Raw genomic sequence first — 24238 nt, 5'->3', positions numbered from 1 at the left:
TTTTTTTTGTGGCTTTTGACAATAACTGCATGTGGTGCATTTCCTTATAGAATGCAGTAATTGCAGGTAAATGGGCAAAATCTCCCCAAATCCATTTACTTAAAAGTACTTAGCACATGTGTACGTCTTAGATTAAGCTGCTTCCTCAGAGGTCAGTGGTAATAGTAGTTAGCATTCCAGGTGCTGTTAGTCCTGTGGGTGGTATTGTTGGATCCTCATCTGTCCCATTTCACAGATGAGGAGTCACGGGTGCAGAAAGACAACACAGTGGCCTCCTTGGTCTCCCCACTGCGGGGTGCAGACCCGGCAGCCAGGTTCCAGCCCCGACTCCTCACTGAACACGTTAGTCCCTCGACAGAAAGTTTCGAGTTGTGGCATCATCGCTTTGGGTGGTGTCCATCAGTGTAGTGCTGGGGAGGGGAGTGGTGACGGGTAGCATTACACCCTCCTCTGAACTCCCCTCCGCACCTCTCCGGTCTGCGCCATCTCTCCCTTGGAAGGAAGTTGTCAGTATCCCTGTGTGGGTCCTGAGCACCTGGGCGGCAGGTGTGCCGAGGTCTCTGTGCAGAGTCCTGGGAAGGTCCTGCAGGTGTGGGCTGCTGAGTGAGTACCGCACACCTTCAACTTAAATGTCCTTGCTGCGTCGCTATTTGCATTTCTATACTTCTATATGCATTTCTGTACTAATTGGGAAAAAGTGTTCTCTGGGCTTCCTAGTAGAGAGATACTGATTTGTCTCCTCGCTGTCAGGGACATAGCAGTTAGGGGGTTGGAGAAAGGAAAGCAGATTCCCAGCCTGCATGGCTCAAAGCCTCGAGTCTCACCCGGCTCTGATGGGGTGCTGCTGGGCACGTGTAAGGAAGTCAACTTTCTGGAGGACCACCCCTGCCGTTATTTATTGCAGACCCCACAGCAAGCAGGATGAGGCCCTGTGGCTTACGGCTGCACGGGCCCAGGACGCCTGTCATCTCAGTCTCTTGCATGTCAGCAGTGTCCCAGGTGGGATGATAAGTTTTATGGTCATGCAGTTGGAGCTTCTTCCCCTTTTGTGAGGGTCGCAGCCCTTCTACTGGAGGGCTTCTCAGCCTGTGCTGGCGCCCGCTCACTGAGCACAGAGTGAATGAAGAGGGGGAGATGCCGCCACGCGTGGGCTGATACCTCCTCAAGTTCATGGGGTCTCCAGCAGTGAGTCCCTCCCAGAGGGTTCAGCCCCTCACTGGCACTTTTGTCCTCCTTACCTTGGGAATTTTTTTTCTCTTTATCAGTGAATATGCTTAAGAATCCCAAGTGAGAAATGAGTCAATCCACATTAAATCCATTTTTATGTCAAAATTTGTTTTCCCACCACTATATCTGAAATTATTTGGCTTATAAACATATTTTAACCAGAATTTTAAAAAAGTACTTTTGTACGTATGCAGAAGGGCATTTGAGGTGAAGGAGGTGGGAGGGGAGGTGGTTAGAGAATTGAAATGAATTTCTTTTTTCTTTCTTTCCCTCCCTTCCTTCCTTCCTTCCTTCCTTCCTTCCTTCCGTCCGTCCGTCCTTTCTTTCTGTTTCCCTTCACATTAGCAGATGCATTACTTTTTTCCACTCTCTTTGTAGTTTCTTAAATCTCTTATTAGGAATTCAGTAGGAAGGTTAATAATAGCGGCCTGTTTATTAGAATTTCTTTTCCCTACTTGCAAATGAAAGTAAGGCAGGACACCAGTACCTGAGTGAACGTGAACGGAAAAAAGTTACTTTAACCTTAAAAGCCAGTGAGTCCTAAAGGCTTAGGCTGCCCTCATGGTGTGATCTTGAGACAGGTCCCATTATCTGTGATCAGAGTGGGGCTGGCCCGTCTCTCTGGAAGCTCCCTCCCAGCAGTGTGGCCTCAGGGCTGAGGAGACCCCTGTTGAGCAGTCAAATCTTGTTATGCTGAATAGAAGGATCTGGAAGAAAATGACCATTTAGAATTCAGCCTGAAATTACAAACACTTTATTTATTTATTTATTTACTTAATTATTTATGAGCTGTCCTTACTTAGCTGGAAGGAGTTGCCCCTCCTAGCTTTCTAATCCTGTTCCAGGTTCTCTGTGCTCTGCTGGTCAGTAAACATCTAAAGGACGGGACTCAGCTTGCTCTTGTTTGTGTCCTCAAGCATCAGATGTATCACAGTGTGTTTCAGATGTGTTTGTTTGTTTGTTTTATTGGCTGCATTGGGTCTTCGTTGCTTGTGCACGGGCTTTCTCTAGTTGTGGCGAGCCGGGGCTACTCTTCGTTGTGGTGCGCGGGCTTCTCATCGCAGTGGCTTCTCTTGTTGCAGAGCACAGGCTCTAGGCGTGAAGTCTTCAGTAGTTGTGGCTGCAGGCTCTAGAGCGCAGCCTCAGTAGTTGTGGTACACATGCTTAGTTGGTTGCTCCGGGGCATGCGGGATCTGCTCGGACCAGGGCTCGAACCTGTGTCCTCTGCATTGACAGGCAGATTCTTAACCACTGTGCCGTCAGGGAAGTCCTCAGATGTGTTTCTGATAACATTCAGAAACAGATGAAGAAAGTTGTCAAAGTAGAGGAGGTTAGTCGAATAACTGAGGCAAAGCAGCTTTATGTAAGCTGTCAAGTGGGTTTCTCATGATTAAAGCAATCACAGTATTACTCTTTGAACATGTTATAATATTATTCACTTCTGTGCTTTGTGGTCTTAATCCCCACAGCAAGGGTTTCCAACCTTTTCAGAATGGTCTGAAGCACCCTTTTCTATGTCAAGGACTTAGTTTTAGTGCCAGTGATTGATACAGAATTTCAATGACAAAAGTAGTACTTTTAGATGGATTTCTGTAATTAATCTCAATAGCATCTCATGTCTTTTTTGTAAATAATAGTACCTATATTTGCAAAGCACATTTATCTGTCCATCAGACTTTGCTTTTTACATTCACACTGTTGAGGCCACTGTTTGGTCTAATGTGTGTTTTGTTTTAGATTATAAGCTTCCTAAAGTCAGGCATATGTCATTCGGGGGAACATCTCTAGGGCTTAAGAGAGCATCGTGTGTAAATATGTCCTTTATGAATGCCAAGTGATGAAAAACATAATTCTAAGTTTCATCAGAGGACTGGCTGGTAGAAGGTTCTGCCAAATTCTTTGACGTTATTGGAGATACACCTTTCCTAGTGAGTTTATGTTGGAATTAAGTCCAAATGGAGGTAACTTTTCAGTCCTTCAGTTAAAAATTCTGTTTCTTTGTGGCATTTACATTATGTGATATATTAATAAGGGTAAGTGAATTAACTGAAAATTTTTGAGGCAAAAATGGACATACTGTATCTTAACTTTGCTGAATGCTTTAGCAGAAACTTGGAGTGTGTGTGTGTGTGTATGTGTGTGTGTGTGTAACTTAATGTCTCTGAATACAGCTGGTTGCTGACTTAAAATGGTTTAGCTTTTGATTTTTTCACTTTACAATGCTGTGAAAGTCGTACACATTCAGTAGATACTGTACCTCTCATGTTGAATTTTGATCTTCTCTGGGGCTAGCTATGTGCGATAGCTGCTCCCTGGTGACACTGGGCGGTGACAGGGACCTGCAGCTCCCAGTCAGTCGGTAAGCAACTGAAACACTTACAACCAGTCTGTACCCAGACAGCCATTCTGTTTTCCAATTTCAGTACTGTATTCAACAAGTTACATGAGATATCCAACACTTTATTATAAAATGGACTTTTTTAGACGTTAGATGATTCTGCCCAACTGTCGGCTGATGTAAGTGTTCTGAGCATGTTTTAAGAGTTGGCTCGGCAAAGTTATGATGTAGGTTAGGTGTATTAAATGCATTTTCAGCTTAAGATACTTTCAACTTTTATGATGGGTTTATCAGGACATAACCCCGTTGTAAGTCAAGGAAGATCTTTACAGTATTTTCATTTAGATATAATCACTGGACACTCAAGGTAATTGGTAGCTTATTAAGATATTCAGCCTCGGTTTACTTTTCTCCCCGTGGATGGAAAACTCATCAACATAGTATCTTGAAGACAGAGGGATTGATAGGTGTTTGCTGCTGAGCCTGGAGGAGCCCGGAGGAAGACCCCTGGGGGAGGGGTGTGGCTTCGGCACCCTCACTGCCTTCCGCCCCTTTGCATCCGTCTGAGCCGCGGGGCATATTCAGAAGCAGAGCCTTAGCATTTTAGGGTGGACAGAAGGAAGGCTGGGATGGAGGATGTTGATGCTGAGAGAAGCTGGAATAAACCTAAATTTAAACCCAAATCTTGGTTCACGCGTAGGGATTAAGTATCTTACGTCGATGTGCAGACTGGCTGGAGAGCCTTGGCTTGTCCTACCTGATTGTTGTTTGTTCTGTCCCCTTGATGCTCCTGGTAGGTAACGAGGCAGGTTGTTGTGGGTGACAGACTGCAGGTGCGCTGGGTTGTTACTATTTGTGATCTGTGACATGCATAGCGGCTTAACTGGCATTTAATTAACGTGGCGAAAAGCACTGTCATGTGAGTGTTGGTATGGGCTGCGTCAGGCTGCACTTGGCCTGCTGGTAACGAGGGACATACGGCAGTGGCACAGGCTGCCTGTAAAAGAAAGAAAGGTTCCGTTTGGAGTTGTGTGGGGTTCACGTGGCTTGCTGTTTCCCTCATGTCTACTCTGTTTACAGAATGTCCTAATTAAAGCACTTTGGTTTCACTCTGAGTTCTTAGGTGAAGACACCCCCAACTGCAAAGAGGCCATGGCTGCAAGACCTGTGTTTCCTACTTACAAACCACTTCCTAAGAGTCCTGCATTCTTCTTGGTGGTTGAGGACGAGGTGTTGACTGAAAAAAAAGATGCAAAGTGAGAGCAGTGAGTTTCAGTTGTATTCGGTGACCTTGCTGAGGACTATAGCCTGGGAGACAGCCTCTCAGATTGCTCTGAGGATCTGCTCCAAAGAGATAAGGGGGAATCATGATATGTATGAACTCTTTTGCTGGGAAAAAAACATGTGGTCAGGCATAGAAAGATTACTGCTAGTCACAAAGAACAGACATCCCACGTTAATGATTTTAGTGGTTTTGTATGTTTGGGAAGTTGCAGGGATCAGTGGTCATTGAAATTTTTCCTTACGTATGCATCTTAATTATCTAGGGGCCGGTATATGGTCTATGGAAATAAAGGCGCTCAGTGCTCTTCCCATCAGAGACGCTTTTCATAAATAATGAATTATTTTTTTGTGTGGCTGGGGCAGCAAATAACTTTTTAATTACATTTTGAAAATCCCAAAGTAAAACTTTTCCTACTTAAAAAATATAAATTAAGAGTATGTAAATGTAATTTTATGTACTAGGCGAAGAACTCATCACCGTAGCCTCCTCAGAATGAGTATTTGCAGCAAGTGGACCGCTTTGGCGCTGTTGCTGACTGACGGGATGAGATGGGTGCTAGGCTCAGAACTGCTTGAAGTGCTCTGAACCTCACGGGTTACCTAGCTGGGGATGGAGCCCTGACTGCAGCCCCAGCACTCCACTAGGCAGTGAGATGCAGGACTGTCTCCCTTCCCTCGAGGGGCTTTCCTTATCATGGGAGGCGCTGACGGGCATTTAGATAATTGCAGTGCAGTATGATAAGGGTTCAGGGTGCTGTGGGAGGATGGGGGATCTGACCCGGCACTGGGGGGCTCCGCAAGACTTCACAGATGGGGCAGGTCTGGCTTGAGTCTTTCAGGAGGAGCTGGGAGGGTGAAGAGTACACACTGTGTATGTGCATGTTGGGAGGTGTGGGGGTGCTTCTGGCTGGTAGGGGAGCAGTGTGTGTGGAAGTTCAGGCGTGAGCGAGGGCTTGTGTTCCCTGCAGCTGATTAGAATTCCTGGAGTGGGTGTGGGGAGAGGGTACTGAATTGGGGGGAACTAGTGAGGGCACAGGGGTAGGTGGATGTCAGGTCTTGAGGGGCTTTGTGCCACATCAGGGAGTTTGGGCTTTATCCGAGGACACAGAGAAGCCACTGGCGAATTTTAGGGGAGTGAAGCTCTGAGATGTGTGTTTAGGGGAGAGTGACAGAATGGATCAGTGGGGGTCATGAACATCCATTAGGAGGTTGTTGGAGTAACGCACACGAGGGAGATGCTGGCCAGTGGACATGGTACACCTGGAGTCTGCAAGAGAGGATGGCAGGGGGCAGGGGGCAGGGGGCAACCTGGGTTCCTGGTTCGGCTGTGGGGTGAGTGGTTTGTGGGACCAGGTACTGTGCTGGGACCAACACAGCGGGGCGCAGGTCTGGGGGGATGAGGGCGAGTTCGGGGTTAGACACTTGGTGGAGAAGGCTGTGCTGTAGGCGTGCAGGTGTCCACCATCTCATGGCCCCTCTTTGTTCTAGTGATTATAGTCAGCCTCCTGCCCGGCAGCCAAGACTCACCGTAATCATCCCCGCTGTGGGCCGACCCCCTCCCCCCCCATCCTACATCTCATAGGACATCTCTTACTCAGATCCCTCTGGTCCTGATTTTTCCATACTGTGTGTCTGCGTTGTACGGAACTGACCACTCCTGCTGCTTTGCCAAACACACCGGGTTCAACAAGGACCCTAGATTACACTTAATGTTCAAGTCACCCCCAAATCAGGGCAAATCACTGTACACTGAGAGAAGTTTTAATACCACCAATTTATACCACTTCTCTCTAATTGAAAGCCTTTCTATATGTAATAATCAAGAAGATATTTATATAAAGAGAAAGAGTAGAGTTTTAATTATAGCTTTATTTTCCGAAGCCTTTTATAGAATTTGATTGTCATATGCATTTAAAAAAATACACATGGGTATTAGAATTTTTTCTGATTTGGTAGAGGTAAGGGTACTACATTTATGGACTGTTTGATGTAGTGATTAAACAAGTTTTCTTTTAGCAGTCAACCTTGGTTGAATTGAAACAACTATGGTTGGATCACTGTTTGCTACAACCGAACTTTTTAAATAGCTTTCCTGAGAGGCTGCTGCTTATGTAAAGCAAATCTTATTTGGAGTCAGGTCAGCACACAGAACCATATATATGCGAGTGTGTGTGTGTGTGTGTGTGTGTGTGTGTGTTTAGTTTAGTTTAGGGTGAGTGATAGGTCCCAGGGTGCAGCCTGGGTGAGCTGCCCCCTGAGGCATCTCCTGACAGGCAGTACAGGCACAAGCACAGACAGATGTGTTCCTTCACTTGGCATCAGACAGACATGAGGATGAGGTTTCTCTGCGCTTGGCCCTGTGCGGGTCCCTGGTGATGAACGGCACATCTGGGCACAGGGTTCTTTTTGATTTATGAGACTGTAGAACTCCTCCTCCTTTTTTGACTATTGGGATATTTCCTTTCTTGGTCTATTAGTTACGCTTCTTAATTAACTTCCAAAGCAGTTACTGGGTAATTAAATCATCAAATGTTAAAAATCCTGCAGATTGTTTCAGGACAATAAAATATATGTAATAGTTAAAAATATTCCTGTTATTATTATTATTATTTTTTTTTTGGTATTTTGGTTTGTCTTCTGTATTTTGTGTTCAAGACATTAAAAGCCGGAGCTATTCAAGTTGAAATGCCCTTAACTGCCTTGAATCAATCAAACTGACCGTAGCTTTTTCTTTCTTAAAGGTATGAGGTTACAGGCTATTGCTTCTAAAATTATGTGAAGGAATAAAGCAACCAGTCTGTCAGTTATCATTACCATAAAGGTTGTAAGTAAAAATGGTAACGCTGCACTCTGAAAGCCCATCCACATTCCTGTGTGGTGGCCAGTGAACATGTTTATATTCTTGATAGAAGTACTTAATTCACTTTATATGCATTTGTAATCATTTTACGTGTGAACTGTAGTTATATATTTATATAAAAATAATACAAGCGTTACAGTATGTTTTGATTTTTTACATATTAGTAAAAAAAGACACGTACACTATTTGATTTGTAACCTTATTCTCCGCCCCAAACATTTTCGGAGAGGATCCAGGCTGGAGAAGATGCTTCCTTCCTATGCAACACTGGTCTCAATGCTTGCCCAACTAAAACCCTTGATAGCGCAAACACTGCCCCCTGTGCTCGGTGACTCATCCTGCAGGCACTGCAGAGGGAGGTCCGGGAGTCGGAACTGCGGCGGCCTGCCTGGAAAGGGTGACGTCACCTTCACCTGCGCGTGCGCGGTGCCGCTGGTGCGGAGACAGATCACCCTGCTCTTTGTGCCCTGGAGTGCGTGCGCGCGCGTTTCCCCTAAATAAACTAATGAGTAAAATTCGGTAATTACCACCAAGACTCAGTACTAATAGTAACCCTCCAGCTTACTACTTAATGTTGCTTTTCTTTGTTCTTTCAAAATGCTGCTTTATTTATGAGCATTTTTTTTTAATTACTGCTACAACCTGTGTTTTTGTAAGGATGGGAGTTTTTTTCAACCTCTCCCACTTTCAGTTTTCGCATTTAGTAAATACTAAAGTAGGGTAGCCGACAGGCAAATGAGACCTCTGAAAATGGATGAGCCGTACAGTGTGCCTTGTAGATTGTCTTTTAAGGACAAATCCCAAAGCAGGAGGTGAGGCGGACTGTTCAGAACAAGGTGACAGTTCATTTTGTTCAGCTCAAATGGTGAAGAAATGAGTGGTTTTTTTTTTTTCCTCTTCTAACGTTGTTTTTACTAAAAAAATTGACTTGTTTTATTTGAGGATTATGTAAAATTCCAATTACTTGTATCTGCCAGTAATCCTGAGAGAAATATGGGGGGGAAATTAACGTGTGTTTTGGTTTAGAATTTAAAAAATTTGATTCATTTAAAATTCATTTGCTTTGTCTTAATTTCTTTTTAAAGCAGCTATGTAAAAAATACTGTTGGGATAATGTGCTGCTTAAAAGCTTTAAAAGCTTTCTGCTTATTGTAAAAATATTTCTGTGGTGCTTTTTTTCTTCATAAATTAAAAAAATTGGGGGGGGGGAGTAGTTGTTCCTTTTCTGTTTATTGTTTTTAAAAAATCCGATGCCAGGGAAGTGACCAAGTATGCCAGCATTCTGGTCAGCAGTGACTCGCTTCAAAAGGTGTTTGTCAACAGCAACAACACAGCACCTCTTTGCAGGGTCCAGGGGTGAAAAATGAGAAATGGATTTGACCAGTGGGGTATTAGATGGCTGAAGTTTCAGACCATTGATTCAACTAAAAGATTTTCCATCGTTGAATAACTTGTGGAATGTTTTCTCTTAAAACAGAGAAGTGAATTTTCCTTGTTATAATAAGTCATACTCTAGGCCACCTGAGCAGTACCAAGCTTATAGATCAAACAGGAAACACGAAGTGTCAAGGAACATTGGGGTGCTTGCGTGGTGGGGGCAGGGGCAGGAAGCTGGAGAAGTATGTTCATTTTTTACTTCATTTGTTCATTCATTCATTCATTCATTCATTCAGCCAACCTAGGTTTATTGGCCACTGTGTGCCTGGCCCTGTCCTAGGCATCTGGGACACAGCAGGGAACAAAACAGACGCGTCCTCTGGCTCGCAGGTGGACTGGGAGAGAGAGAAGCACTGTCGTCTTGATGGGCAACATAACATGAGTCACTTTAGAAAATGTGATTGGTTTGGGAGCAGGGTTGAAATGTATCGCAGGTTGACAGGCTACTGACCCAAGAGCAATTTGAAAGGTGATAACAGAATCAATTTAGGCAAGTCATATCATGCTGAACCTGGGGGGTGGAAATATTTTTAAATGAATATGTTGAAACCTCTAAATATTCAAATGTGATTGTTTTAGGAAAAGGGGTTATTTGTGTTGACTGAAACCAGGAAAGAGGAAAGAAAATCATCAGCCACTAACTGCACATTTATGTTAACAATGTTTAAATCAGGTTTTTAACCCAGATCTTTCCCCCCAGTATTGCATTCCACAAATATTAAAATCAAGATCTAGAGTAATGGCAAACATTATCACGTGAACATTCCAGTCGAATTTCTTTCATATTCGGTTTAAAACAGCAGTTGTTGCCTTCCTTTTAGGACTCCCCTGGGACACACCCTTTGCTACCAAGGAGCTGGATGAGCCTGGATGAGCCTCGGCTGACTGCATCCCATGCAGAGTTCACTGTCCCCTGAAGCTAGCATTTCATTAAAATTCATGCTGGCTTCTTTGTCTCAGCAAAATGTACTTTAAATTGTAACAAGTATCCAGTCCCTCGGCACACGCTTCAGTATAGGCCTATGTAATTTAAAAAAGTATGTAATTCAAAAATGGGTCCAACTACATGTCCTCTGACTTTGGCCATTTACCTCTGTGAGTTTATCACCTTTCATGTTGCTCTTCTCTTTTTTGCCCCTTCTCTCCTGGTTTTACTGAAATTCTCTCTGTGCCATCTATTGTTTGGTGGCACTTAGAGGTGCTGACAACCTGGTCTGTGGCGATGATATGGTCTGGGGTCTCACAAGTGTCACTCTGAGATGGCATCTGCCAGTGCTTCCCCTTTCCGTGACTGTGGGAGGACAGGTGTGTGCTTGGAGGGTAGTTGCTGAGTGTATCCTTTTATTCCAGAAGTTTAGGACCCACAGCTGGATCCTTTCACGTATGAGGAAGCAGCACAGTAGGAGCTGTCCTATCTGTAGTGTAATCTAGAATCACTAGAATGGCACAGAAGCCATTTATTTGTAATTTTTTTGTAGTCATGCACTCTGTTTTCATAAATAGCTCTTCAGGGCATGGAACAGAATCTGCCTTTTGATCTGAGGACATTTCATGGCTGAGTTCTTCCTGCTTTTTATTGAAAGTTATGTGATATATTTAATCTAGCTTTAATATGTATAGAGCCTTCCTCAGTCTTTTGCCTGTTGGGTGTATTTTTAAAAAACGGAAACCAGGTTAAACATAGTGCTTAGGTGACCGCCTGATGATAGCCACAAACTCAGTTCCTTTGTGTGGTTAGTTTTATATTTCTTTTTTTGTTTGTTTTTCTATTTTCTTTTATGTTTCAGACTTTTCATTGTCAATTTTAATAAAATTAATGTCTTTTTTCTGTGGCATATTCAGTATAAATATTGCAGTAAAACTATTTAGAATTTATATTCTAGTTTGTGTTCAGACATATAGATAATATCATAATAGAAGTTAAATGCATTTTCATACCAATTTAGCCATTGATTCGTGTGCCTTTCTTCTTCTGGAAAAACTGTGAGTCTTACTTAATTTAGGGGAGCATTTCAGGAACTGATAGCTAAAGTAACTACTTTTAAGATACTGAAGATCCATGGGAGCCAGTCTGTGGCTTATAGTGGGACACGGGAGATGGAGGTGGTCATTGTTAGTTTCATTTTCTTCATTTTGTTTTCATATCAGTATGATATTCTTCCTGGGCGGGGCTGGAACACGGCAGCTCTAACCCGCATCTTTCACTCCATCAGGGTTATTGATAAATAGGTGTAGCTCAGATTCTGTGAGAATTGTCAAGAATGCTTTGGGATTCTGTAAGTCACACAGGCGTCTCTTGAGGTCCCCGCACTGGAATCAGGACATTCTCCTTGCTGAGGGTTGTGTGAGAGGGAGCACCTGCTTCTGTAGTGTGGGAATCCAGGACTGTGCTGCTTGGTGGCATCTCTCTGAGGGCTCTGCTGTGTCCTGGCCAGGCCACCTGCAGGCACAGGCTCTGGGGGAACAATAGGAAGCGCGCGTTTTCTTATCCAGTGGCAGTGGAGGGGCTCCTCTTTTCAAATCCCCATAGATGGGGATCCACAGCTTCCTCCTTCCTAGGGTTCTGTCACTTGATCTGCCTCCTCATTGCCTGGGCCCCTTCGTGCTGCTTACGGAACTTTCCATCCTGTGCCTTGCTCTCTAGGTATTTATGAGCTTGTCTCCGCGAAGGCCGCTGGGCTGCCTGATTCCTCTTGGCATTTGCCCCGCTGCCATCCACGTCCATCTCAGTTGGAACTGGGATGTCATCAGTCTTTGTAGACACAGTCAGTGAATTACCCAATGACGGGCAATGAATTGCTGAGACGACATTGCATCCATTCAGGAGTTTTGAAGGAAGCTTCAGGATGGAATTGCAGAACCTTGGCTCTTGTTTTGTCTTTTATAAATAGCCACTGTTTTAAAAGCTTGGTGGGCTGCCAGCGCAAGGCATGCTGTGTTGGAAAGGCCCAGTGATCTGAAGGCCTGGGTTCTGGGTCGAGCCCTTTCACAACCAGCCGGGTAGTGCCGCTAAGTCTGGACCTCAGGGTCCTCATCAGGATGTGTTTGCCGCAGTCTTTGCACCGAAGTCTTTGGTGACCGTCATTGTCATGGTTACATCGTTAAACTGGGTCCTTCGTACATGTGTAGGTATTCTATGGACAGGATTGTTTTTAATCTACTCATTCTTTGTTTCTGTGAATGGCACATTGTAGAGACTAGATTCTGTTGGATTCCTTCAAAAGGTGCTGGTTTTGTTGCCGTCAGCGTGCTTGTTTCAGCAGGCTGCACCGTGCAGTGGGCAGCCACTCCAGCCTTGGGTCAGGTCCTTGTCCTTAGCTTGGAGCTGAGGCTGCTTGGAGCTTGCCCTGAACATGCAAGCTCAGGGGACAGCCGGAGGTTTGGGCCAAGTTTATACATAAGAGTTTGGGGCTCCTCTTCCTCTTTCCGCGGTTTCTCCTCTTGATTACAGCTGCTGAGGTCGCCCTGAGCTGTGTCCTGACTTGTTTTAGCAGCTCCAGGTGGCTTAGGCTGGGTCCTGCCCTCAGGCTGAAAGCCCTTGTAAAGTCACTTCTTTTTTCCTAGTGTCTCTCCCTGCTTTTGGTCACTCTCCTGTGCCTTGAGACAGTCAATTTTTATAGGTTTAATCTGTGGCAGGGCTGGTCCACAGGAACTGCTCAAGCGCGTGAGAAGTGGAAGCGCCAGTCACTGACTGAGAGCTCTTTTTTTGCTGCTGATTCCAGGCCTACACCTTATATTGGTTATTTATTACCAAGTTCACATTTTGGATCCTTTCCTTGTACTATTTTGGCGAAAACAAACAGGAAAATAGGGATGGGGCAGCGGTCTTTAATTCTTTCTAGAGATTGCTCTGCCATGAATGATAGTTACTGAAGTTGATGAGTATGGCCAATGTCCTGAACCTGGATTACCCCTTTAGAAACTCCAAGAGAAAAATCTCGAGGCCTTCTTACCAGGATGAGCATTTCTGACCCCAGACTCCCATGTGGACATTTGCCCTGGAGAGCTGGGTGGGTCGTGGTTGGGCCACCAGAGTTCCTTTTGCTGAGATGGATGTTGGCTTGGCCTGAAGTGCCTGCTGTGTGCTTCTTCTCCACAGTGTTTACACTTGGCCTTCTACCATATTGGGGGCGTGGGGAGAGTTGGTTTGAATTGAGAAGAGGGACCGGGGCCACCCTGTGAAGCGGGTGTCACAAGGCCATCTTACCACGTTAGCCAGTGACATTCCTCCAGGGGGCATGGCCCAGAACGCCGGGCAGGACAGAGCCAAGAGGGAGCTGTGGCCAGGCCCCAGCTGTTTATAATCCCCGCTCTCCTCCCTGACACAGTTTATTTTTAACTGGATTTGGAGATAGGCTGAGGCTCTGAGCGCCCCCTAGAGGTTTTAGCGTGCCATGAATCTAGCAGTTTTTAAAAAACAACTTAGCTGCTTTATTTGCCAGTGTTTATGTTAACCTATGGAGTTAAAGTGAAGATTTTTAAAACAATCTGGATTGATTTCATAACTTGTCTTTTGGGGACCAAATCTTTATTTAAAACTAGGAATGACTGAGAGCCTGCTTGGCATGGGAGCCTCTGGGGCTGGGTCTTCTGCATTGAAATAGAAGGTAGATGCAGATACAGAGAATGGACTGGAGAACTCGAGGTATGGGAGGGGGCGGGGGGTGAAGGGGAAACTGAGACGAAGCGAGAGAGTAGCACAGACATATATATACTACCAACTGTAAAATAGTCAGTGGGAAGTTGTTGTATAACAAAGGGAGCCCAACTCAAGGATGGAAGATGCCTTAGAGGACTGGGGCGGGGAGGGTGGGGGGGACTCGAGGAGGGGGGGAGTCAAGGAAGGGAGGGAATACGGGGTTATGTGTATAAAAACAGATGATTGAACCTGGTGTACCCCCCCCCCCCAAAAAAAAATCTAAAAAAAAAAAAAAAGATATAGAAGGTAATCCTGTGAGCAGAGGCTTTCCTTCATAGAATTCAAATATTTTCAAATGAGGATATTTCTAAAGTTGATTTAATGCGTGTGAAGAAAGCAGCTATGCTGGCATTGAGATAGGGTGGTTAAGAAGTTAAATGACACTCAAGCAACCCAGTAATTTTATTTTCTCCTTGTATATTGCAGGGTTTCGAAAAAACGATGACATGAAAGCTATGGATGTTTTGCCAATTTTAAAGGAAAAAGTTGCATACCTTTCAGGTAAAGTCTAACTTTCTAATCTGCTCTGTTCCTTCCGAGTGCTTTGGTAACAATGTCAGAATCTGAAATACTCAACTATAAACTAGCTCACCTGTCACCAACATAAAAGCATTGGCATTTCGATGGATTTTTCACTGCTTTATTCTTGTAGCGTTGTCTTGAGAAACTAGTGCCCAAAGCGTCTTCTTCTAGCTGGCAGGCACATCATAGGTCAGATAGCATCGGTGATTAAAATATGTTGTGTCTGTCATTCAACAAACATTTGGCTGTTTTGCCCCACTCAGTTAAGTAAAAGAACAGATTTTTTGTTGTTGGAGTATAATTGCTTTACAATGTTGTGTTAGTTTCTGCTGTATAATGAAGTTAATCAGCTATATGTATACATATATCCCCTCCCACTTGGACACTCCCCCCACTCCCCCATCCCACCCATCTAAGTCATCACAGAGCACTGAGTTGAGCTCCCTGCCGTGCAGCAGGTTCCCACTACTATCCGTTTTTACACATGGTAGTGTATATATGTCAGTCTTAATTTCCCAGTTCATCCCACCCTCCCCTTCCCACCTTGTCCACACGTCCATTCTCTACATCTGTGTTTCTATTCCTACGCTGCAAATAGGTTCATCTGTACGATTTCCCTAGATTCCACATATATGTGTTAACATATGATAATTGTTTTTCTCTTTCTGACTTACCTCACTCTGTATGACACTCTCTAGGTCCATCCACATCTCTACAAATGACCCAGTTTCATTCCTTTTTATGGCTGAGTAATATTCCATTGTATATGTGTATCACATCTTCTTCATCCATTCATCTGTTGATGGACATTTAGGTTGTTTCCATGTCCTGGCTATTGTAAATAGTGCTGCAGTGAACATTGGGGTACCCGTGTCTTTTTGAATTATGGTTTTCTCAGGGTGTATGTCCATCATCTCAGCAGAAGTGGTGGGAATGAGACCGTATGTAAATGTGTCCTGGATTCCTTGCCTCTCTTTCTGGTGCTCTGGTCCTGGAATTCCTAGAACCCATGTCATGGACCTTGAAAGCCCCGGTGTTCTCTGCCAGCTGGTCCTCCACTTAACTGTAGATCCTGGTCTCTGGCCCTCCTGCAGTGTGGGAACAGACTCTGGACCAGTCTCCCAGGCTCTGGGGCACTCACCTGCCCTCTCCTCTGCACAGAGAGGGTCAGCTTTTGGGCTTTTTTGACTGTCTCTTTGGGGGCTCCCTTCTACATGAACAGAACAGCCATTGGGTATTATACCTTTTTAGCACCAGTTTACTTGTTACAAAACAAAGGTTTGCAGGAGTTTTATGCTGTGTTGTGGCAGGAAGTAAATCTGTAGACTGCCAGGTGCTTTTAGATAGCCTTCCTGGATTTGTTTCCCTTGATAAATTTTTTATCTTTCTCAAACAGGCATACTATGCTGATCTGATGTCTCCTCTTGAACACATTTTATTTTAAATTTGTAACACTGCTAGCTGCTTTTATAGGTTCTGTGTGTCCTTCAAGCTTGTGGGACGGGTATATATTTAGGATGCAGCTTCCTGTGGTGTTTTTGCTAATCTTATCTTGCTTTGTGTCCAGTAGTGTTTCTTGGCTCCTGGTAAACACCGATGATGTTGCTGAGGTAAATCTAATTCAAAATGACTTTGAGAGGTTAATAGAAGAGGAAGTTCATGAAAAGAAGAAAGTGCTTTAGATTGTTGGAAAAACATGGTAAAAAATTAAAAATGAAAGGGGAAAAAAAGCCCTCCTGGCTTCTAATACACTGTTTTCAAATTAGCGTTTGCTTTTTTCTAATCATTTACTGACAAACTGCATAATATGGACTCATGCCAGTTTCATGAACTCCTGACTAGTTTACAGGTGGATTTTAAAGTTAATATACTAATGAAAAGACTACTTATAAATATTAGAGGCTTCAGTAAGAAAAGCTTAAAGACAGCTGATCCTGCACATTCATCAGTGTTTTATTTCCAAGTTTGGCTCTGTGATGAGGGTACCTGCTCCTTCTGTCCCTTCTTTTGTTCCTAAACCTCTTGCCACTCCACTTCCTTCTCTGGTTATGCTTGTGGAGATGGGCAGGTAAAGAACAGTAGAAGGTTAAGAGTAATGATTTTTATTTGTATTCACTCTTTAAAACATTTTTAAAAATTTTATATGGGAGCATAGCTGATTAACATTGTGTTGGTTTCAGGTGTACAGCAAAGTGAGTCAGTTATACACATACATGTATCTGTTCTTTTTCAAATTCTTTTCCCATTTAGGTTATTACAGAGTAGTGAGCATCGTTCCCTGTGTGGTACAGTAAGTCCTTGTTGGTTATCTGTTTTAAATATAGCAATGTGTATATGTATGTATTCACTCTTAAGCATTTAATACAGAATATGTTAATAGAGGGCGTTTCTAAGCTACTGTCAAAACTAAACTATTTCTCTTTCAGCTAGTCAAAGAAATAAAATCAATCTTTGAGTTTATCATGAATCTTTACTAAAACCTGAAATTCTGCAGGGTTAATTTAAAGTTGGGTGTCTTTAGTGGGGAGGGAAGTTTTGCATTGCAACACATCAGTCCAGAACTGTTTTAGAGATGATAGGACTTCTACCAGCTGTTAGCAAAATGGTGGTAGAGGGGCCACCACAGTTTTGTAGTACTTCCTAACTTGTGACCAGAATTGGCCAGTTCAAGTAGTACGAGGTCCTTGCTGATGGCCTTAGGCTTGCTGTTATCTTGCTTAGAAAGGGAAAAGGAAGAAAAATCATTAAATTAAAACCAAACTTGTTACTTATGTGGTAAATTGTTTTTGAAAATTTTCAATGAAAGACTAAATTTTTGAAACATTTTTTTACCTCTGATCCTGTTTTTTCTTGAGATAGAATTCACATACCATAAATCCACTTTTTAGAAGTGTACAGTCTGGTAGATTTTAGTGGATTCACAGGTTTTGGAACCATCCCCCTGACTTGTGTTGATCCCAGAACGCTTTGATCAGTCCCCAGAGAGCCCCATACCCAGTCCTCGATTCCTCCACCACTCAGCTCTGGCAACTGCTAATCTGCTTTTTTTTGCTGTGACCCCATTTAAAAAAATATCAGGGGTGTTTATTATGGTAACTCTGTAAAAGCTCTCCATGTGAGTGGCTTTTAGTAAATTAAATCTAAGTGGAATAGCCAGGGCTTTGAGCAAGCAGGCCAAAGGATTGGCGATTCTGTGAGCTAGCTGTTAGCTCAGGATCTGTAAGAAACAAGCATGGACGTTTTGCACTTGAATATTTCTGATCCCCAGTCTCATCTCCGGGTACCCTGAAAAGTAGTCCTCATTGCACTGAAGTAAGATAGCAAAGTACTGTCCTCCATTCCGAGAGGGAGTTAAATGAGGTGAGATGATGTATCTAACTTCATGCATGAAGTCAGAAGGAAGGACAGTAACAGAAGTGTCCTGTAGTTTATATTTAATGTTATATGTATAAAACATAGGTATATTTATAGTATACATATTTAGCCTATTACATATTTAATGTCTTGTGTGTGTTTAGATTATGCATATAATGTCAACCACTACACGTGGTTCCTATGCCACTAGGCTTTAGGCCTTAAAAGAACTCACAGGCAACCACCAGAATTAAGAACACTTTTCTCCCCCAACTTTTTTTAAAATTAATTAATTAATTAATTTTTGGCTACATTGGGTCTTTGTTGCTGCGTGTGGGCTTTCTCTAGTTGTGGTGAGCCAGGGCTGTTCTTTGTTGCAGTGCGTGGGCTTCTCATTGCCGTGGCTTCTCTTGTTGTGGAGCATGGGCTCTAGGCGCGGGGGCTTCAATAGTTGTGGCTGGAAGGCTCTAGAGCACAGGCTCAGTAGTTGTGACGCATAGGCTTAGTTGTTCTGTGGCATGTGGGATCTTCCCAGACCAGAGATGGAACCCCTGTCCCCTGCATTGCCAGGCGGATTCTTAAGCACTGTGCCACCAGGGACGTCCCTCCTTTACCTTTTTATCATGGGACATTTCAGCATCCTAAAGGAGAGAGACTAGAATAGTGAGTTTCCATAAATCCATGGGTTACCTCAGGAATCTTGTTTCATCTGTATTCCTTGAAGAGCTTTAAAAAAACCTCAATATACCATTAATAGACATAAAAATGGATAATAATTCTTCAATATAAAAAGCTAATCAATATTCATATTTTCCTGTTTTTCTCAGAATTTGTTTTCACAGAATGTACATTGCAGTTGGTTGATGTGTCTGATGTATCTTTGAATCTTCAGGTTCTTCCTCCTCCTCATTCTTTTTGTCTTACTCCTTTATGTGTATTAAGTGAGGAAACAGTGTTTTCCTGCAGATTTCCCTAATTCTGCTGGTTGCATCCCTGGGTGGTCATTTCACACATTCCCCTTGGCCTGTGTTTCCTGTGAACTAGGAGCTGGATCTTGACGCTTGATTAGACTTAGCTTAGATTTTGCAGGGCAACAGGCAAAAAATTTTAGTGGGTAATGTTGAGTAGTTCTACTGGGAGTTTTATTGGGAGAGTCTGGTTGTCTCTCTTTTATGATGTTATGATATTTATTGCTTAGATCTAATATTTTCTTAGGGTTCCAAAATGGTAATATTCTAATTATATCCTTCTTTTCTTCATTTATCAACTTGGATATTCCATAAAGAGAAATGTTCCATCAGCTTCTTGGTTTCCCTGAGAACATAGTTCATACAGGAAAGGAGGATAAATGATTGATGCTGGTCCTTTATTAGTTTTTAGACCAATGAAAAATGATCGTTAGTCATTTCAGACTAATAAAAAAAAATGTTTTTTTTTTTAAGTATCATTTTGAGCTTGTGATTTTAAATCTATTTGATGTGTTTCAATTGTGCATTTCTTTTTTTTCTTTTTTTTTTCTTTCTGGCCGTGTCGCACAGCTTGTGGGATCTTAGTTCCCTGACCAGGATCAAACCCAGGCCATGGCAGTGAAAGTACCGAGTCCTAATAACCGCTGGACCCTCAGGGAAGTCCCCAATTGTACATTTCTTTTTCTCCTGTGAAGTTAAAAATTTCTCATCCTTTGGCCAGTGGGAGCCTCTTGAGATTGGCTCCTGAATCCAAGTACCACAGTAATACAGCGTCTGCTTTGCTGATGTGACAAGATGTTTCAGGCCCCATCTTGTCTGTTTCCTGGTCCATGTCTGCAATCAGCCATTTCTCTAAAGCACCTGATTCTTTTGCATGGGGAATGGTGCAGGGTGCTGGGGAAGCTCACTGTTCTAGGTGGGTTACTGTTTCTGAGCCTCTTCAGTGGACACATTTAGGAAATCTGTATATATATATACATTTTCTAAATGAGAAAATATCCTTAATGGCTTCATACTAAAATTTCCAGTTCAAATATGGAATTACGGGTATTTTATTTTTCTTTGATTTTATATTTGCATCTCTTTTTCTTTTCCTTATTCCTAAAATCTTAGTGGCTGTCCTCATCAACATAATTACTTATTTCCATTGTAATACTGATGTTATCACCACAGTATGACTACCAAATGTAATTGAATACTTCTGTTGTTTTGTTGGCCTAAGAGCATATGCCACTAAGAATGTACAGCCTTATTACAGTGTTTTAAAGTCACAAAAAATAGTTCCTCTCCACATGGAGCATGTTCCTTCCAACCTGAAACTCGGGATCATTTGTCTTATTTTATTTTACATTTTTAAGTTTTTAAAAAAACCACCTAATCTTCCTTCAGTATTAAATAAAATGTGTACATTCTTTGAGGGTTAAAAACTAAAAGAAGTTAAAGATAAGGTGTGCTCAAAGAAATCTAGTTTTTCTCCTTGCCTTCTCCACCCTGTACCTTCCCTCCCCAATAGGTAACCTTTTTTGCTTTTGTTTTCTTTAGTTTTTTGTTTATTTCTTATACTTTTGGAAGTATCCCTCTATCCATCCATCTATTCTCATCTCCCACTCCCAGACCAAGCAGTAAGGTATTTTGCATCGTTTTCTCTGCTTAGCTTCTTTGCTCTTAAACAGTATTCTAGAGAGCAGTGTATAGCAGGACAGACTCGCCATTCCTTTCACAGTTACATGTCACTCTGCTCTGTTATACACCATAGTTTATTCAGTCAGCTGTCTATTGATGAGCATTTGAGTTCGTCCTTTAGAATACCTTTTTTCAGGAAAGGTGAACATTGACCTTTCTAAGTCAGGGGATTGATAGAAATATAGGATCTGATTGCCCAGAGGTTTGCTGTTTTGTGACCACTGACCCTCGTTCTTGTTTCAGTATTGCAGAAGACTCCACGTTTCTTGGGAAGGGAAGGGGGACCTCCCACCCATTTTGTATATCCTGGTTAGCATCTAGCACAGTCTGAAGCTGTAGTGACTGAGTGGAAGGCCGGGTACCTGTGGAGACCTTCCACACGCTGTACAGGGTCCCGTTAGAGTCTTCATCCGAGACAGTCTGTCAGTGAGTTTCTGATTCCCAGGACTAGGTAGCGACAAGGTACGGGTGGTGAGCGTGGGAAGGTCAGGGCTGGCCTGCTGTTGGCTTCGAGCAGGGACCCAGTGGACACTCTTCTAACAGAGTTTTGTTGGTTGGTAGCAGACTTGATAGTGGCTGTAATTTCTCTTTCACAAACCATATTTTCTCAGAGCTTTCGTTTGGAAAAGTTTGCTTTTCATGGATAGTGAGTGATTGTTCCTCAAGGGGGAGTAAAGAATCATTTTCAAAGGTGTTCTAAACCACAAATTCAGATGAGGGCCATGCAGAGAAAAATACAGCTGGGTCATTGAAATTTACGTATGCTTTGCGAAGAATGCCTTTCTTACAAAAGAAGTTTATTCTCAGCATTGCAAATCACTATACTTCAACTAAAAAAAAGAGAAAAAAGAATTTTATTCTACTTGGGTAAAAGGTGAGTTTTTATTAATTCATTTAAGGAAAAGGGGTGACTGAATCTAGCCACTTCTGTGGTCATTCTGGGCTGCACTGCTCAAGAGACCAAGTCCCCTGAAGTTACCTTTCATAAGAGGGAAATGAATGAGTATCTCTGGGTTTAGGAAAGGAAGTGTCACACAGACATTTATAGCAATTATGTAGGACCTTTTCCAGCCTTCTTCTAATTTTAAAAGAAACGTGGAACTTCCCTGGTGGTGCAGTGGTTAAGAATCCGCCTGACAGTGCAGGGGACATGGATTTGATCCCTGGTCTGGGAAGATCCTACATGCCTCGGAGCAACTAAGCCCTTGAGCCACAGCTCTGGAGCCTGCGCTCTAGAGCCCATGCTCCACGACCATAGAAGCCCGTGCACTGCAACGAAGAGTAGGCCCCATTTGCTACAAGTAGAGAAAGCCCACCTACAGCAATGAAGAACCAACGCAGGCAAAAATAAAAAATAAAATAAAATTAAAAAAAAAAGAAACCTCAGTTCATTTAGCATCTGTATTTCTATAGGAAATACAGGCATCAGGCATTGCCATTTTCAACTTCCCAATACCTGATAGTAGGTATTTTTAATTAACTTTGTTTGGAATATAAAAGAAGAATCTGTTCATTCAGTGAATATATATATATATATAGAGAGAGAGAGAGAGAGAACATCCTATGTGCCAGCCTTTTATTAGGCACTGAGAGGGTATAAGATGTCAGTGAATGACCATAGATGCCTGCCTCCTGGTGCTTCCTTGGGGAGACAGACAGACAGACAAAAAGAATGTGTGATGTGTGTCGTTTACTAGAAGGTGATAGGTGCCTTACAGAAGTAAAATGTAGTAGCGGGGGAGGAATGGTAGAGATGATGCCGTTTTTATGAGAACTGAAAATAAAACGGTGTCATCATGAACAAAAAGCTTCACTTTTTTGTCTTTTTTTTTTTTTTGACTAACCCAGCATTTGGATATGCAGATAATTCTTAATGAGCGGTTGGTTTTTGGTTCCAGAACCTAGAGGTTCAGGGCTGTAAAACCCTCTCCTGTGTAGATATCCTGTGAGGTTGGAGGGTACAGGAAATGGATTTCCTGCCCTTTTCTTTTCATTGTAGGAACTGAGGTACTGAGTTTGCCATCTGTAAGGTGGGACTGACATCGGTCCCTCCGGCCTCACCGTGAGGCTGGGGCTGGGGCTGGAGGCGGGGGTTGACATCGGACACAGAGGAGTATTTCCAGTAGGTGAAGCTTTTATGAGCTGCAGCATCATTGTTTTCATTAGTTCAGGAACAAGAACTGTGAACTTCATAACCGGTCAGTGTTTTCATTTGTGTACCTTCTGATACCTTGACAACGGAGTTAAATCTTGTGGAATATAATATATAAACAAACATCTGTGCAGCTGATTTTTAAGCTCCTTGAGGTTCAGAGACTGTGTACCTCTGAACTAATAGTCATACATTTCATTGGGTCTAAGATTTTTTTTTTTAAACCCCATTGGGAGGCGTCCTCAGATGGGTGGTTGGCACCTGCCTGTCACTGACTGTGACACACCACAGGTTGGAAGATGCAGCCCCCTGCAGGGAGGTTTGCAAGTGAAAACAAATGATTAAATTATTTAATGGAGAATATGCCATTTTTACGTCATAAGTGATTTTTGATGAAGCTCTAAAATTATCACGGTGAGTTTTCTGAAATTCTTCTGGGAAAGGAAAAAAGACAAAATGATTTTTTCCCCTTTCTAAAATTCAAGTTCAGGTTTAGATAAGCTTTTATAGGACACGAACGAGGGCCTGTTTGGTGAGTGAGAGTGCCGCCAGGTCCCAGGGGCTTCTCATCAGCACCACCAGCTCGGGGTCACGTCTAGTTTTCAGTGGAGCAGTCCCAGGGACAGCCAGCACTTGTGCACACCTGCAGCCCATCCTCACTCCCGGAGTGAACAGAGTGGCCGCGTACAACATGCACACCCGTTGACTCCCCCATGACTGTCTTTGATGGGCAGATTTTGGATTCTACTTTTCATAGCCATGCTGGAGCTCGCATTGTGACATACGATGACCCCAGAGGGAGGACAGTTGAGGAGGGGTCTCAGGCATTTAGTCTCTTAATGAACCACACATTGTGTTGCATTTAAAATATCCCGAATGGTGGTCAAGAAAAATGTGAGATGCTGTACTTTTTACCAAAAGTGGGGTGGATGTTTTAATACAAATATCATACTGTATTTTTTAAAGTTCAAGTTTCTGTAATATGTGTTGATGTATAACATTTTTGATCAAGGAGATTGATCTCTTTTGAGAAGAATGAAAGATGTTGGGAAATAAAAAATACTGCAGTTGTTACCTGTCTTATCTTGGGGACAAGAAGTATTCCAAAAAACTAGAGCCACTGATATTTCCCTAAAAATGCTGTCTGGTATTTTAGGAGGTTACTTCATCATGATATTCTATCATTATAACAGTACTGCTTCTCACTTTTAATAGTACCTTTCATTCATAAAAAAGGCCTAGGAGCTCGTCATTTAGTTGTCCTGATATTTTTATTATTTAGAAAGAACTAAAGCCACTAGTTTGAAAAATTATACATGTTCTTATCAGGGCCCAGCTGTGACATGCTGGCATGGTCGCTTTGTCTTTGTTTAAGTTCTTCAAGACTCAGGATCTTTCGTGATAAAACTGGCGTGAGGAAACCTCCTCACAGGATCATTGTGACAAGCGGATCAGAACACGTGTGTAAAGCACTCAGGCCATACCTAGCATGTGTCAGCTGTGATTTCCTGGTGTTCCCATTTAATACCTGAGTTTCTGGATTTATTAATAATTTCACACTTTCCTGGACTGAGTAACTTACCAGTTCATGTGGGTCAGTTTAAGTGTTCAGAATCAGCTTTAAGTTCCGTTGCTGTTCAGAGGAAGTGTTAGTCATCCTAGGACATTGAAAAGACCCATGTTGGTAAAATGTGTTCTTAAAATATCAACATCC

General features: G+C 42.8%; 1 protein-coding gene across 2 annotated transcripts in view; it reads left to right on the top strand.

The window, feature by feature from the left end:
- The window catches only part of TRIO (trio Rho guanine nucleotide exchange factor), a 340281-nt gene that overhangs the window by 103330 nt on the left and 212713 nt on the right, over positions 1-24238 (top strand). For both annotated transcript variants that reach the window (XM_057708158.1, XM_057708157.1), the window contains exon 2: positions 14272-14346. In XM_057708158.1, the coding sequence (XP_057564141.1) occupies positions 14272-14346 (75 nt within the window). The remainder of the gene's footprint in view (positions 1-14271; positions 14347-24238) is intronic.

This window comes from Hippopotamus amphibius, chromosome 15 (genome assembly GCF_030028045.1).
Source record: "Hippopotamus amphibius kiboko isolate mHipAmp2 chromosome 15, mHipAmp2.hap2, whole genome shotgun sequence".
NCBI lineage: Eukaryota > Metazoa > Chordata > Mammalia > Artiodactyla > Hippopotamidae > Hippopotamus > Hippopotamus amphibius.
The sequence above is the reverse complement of the archived record's forward strand: the minus strand, read 5'-3'. Positions and strand labels throughout refer to the sequence as shown.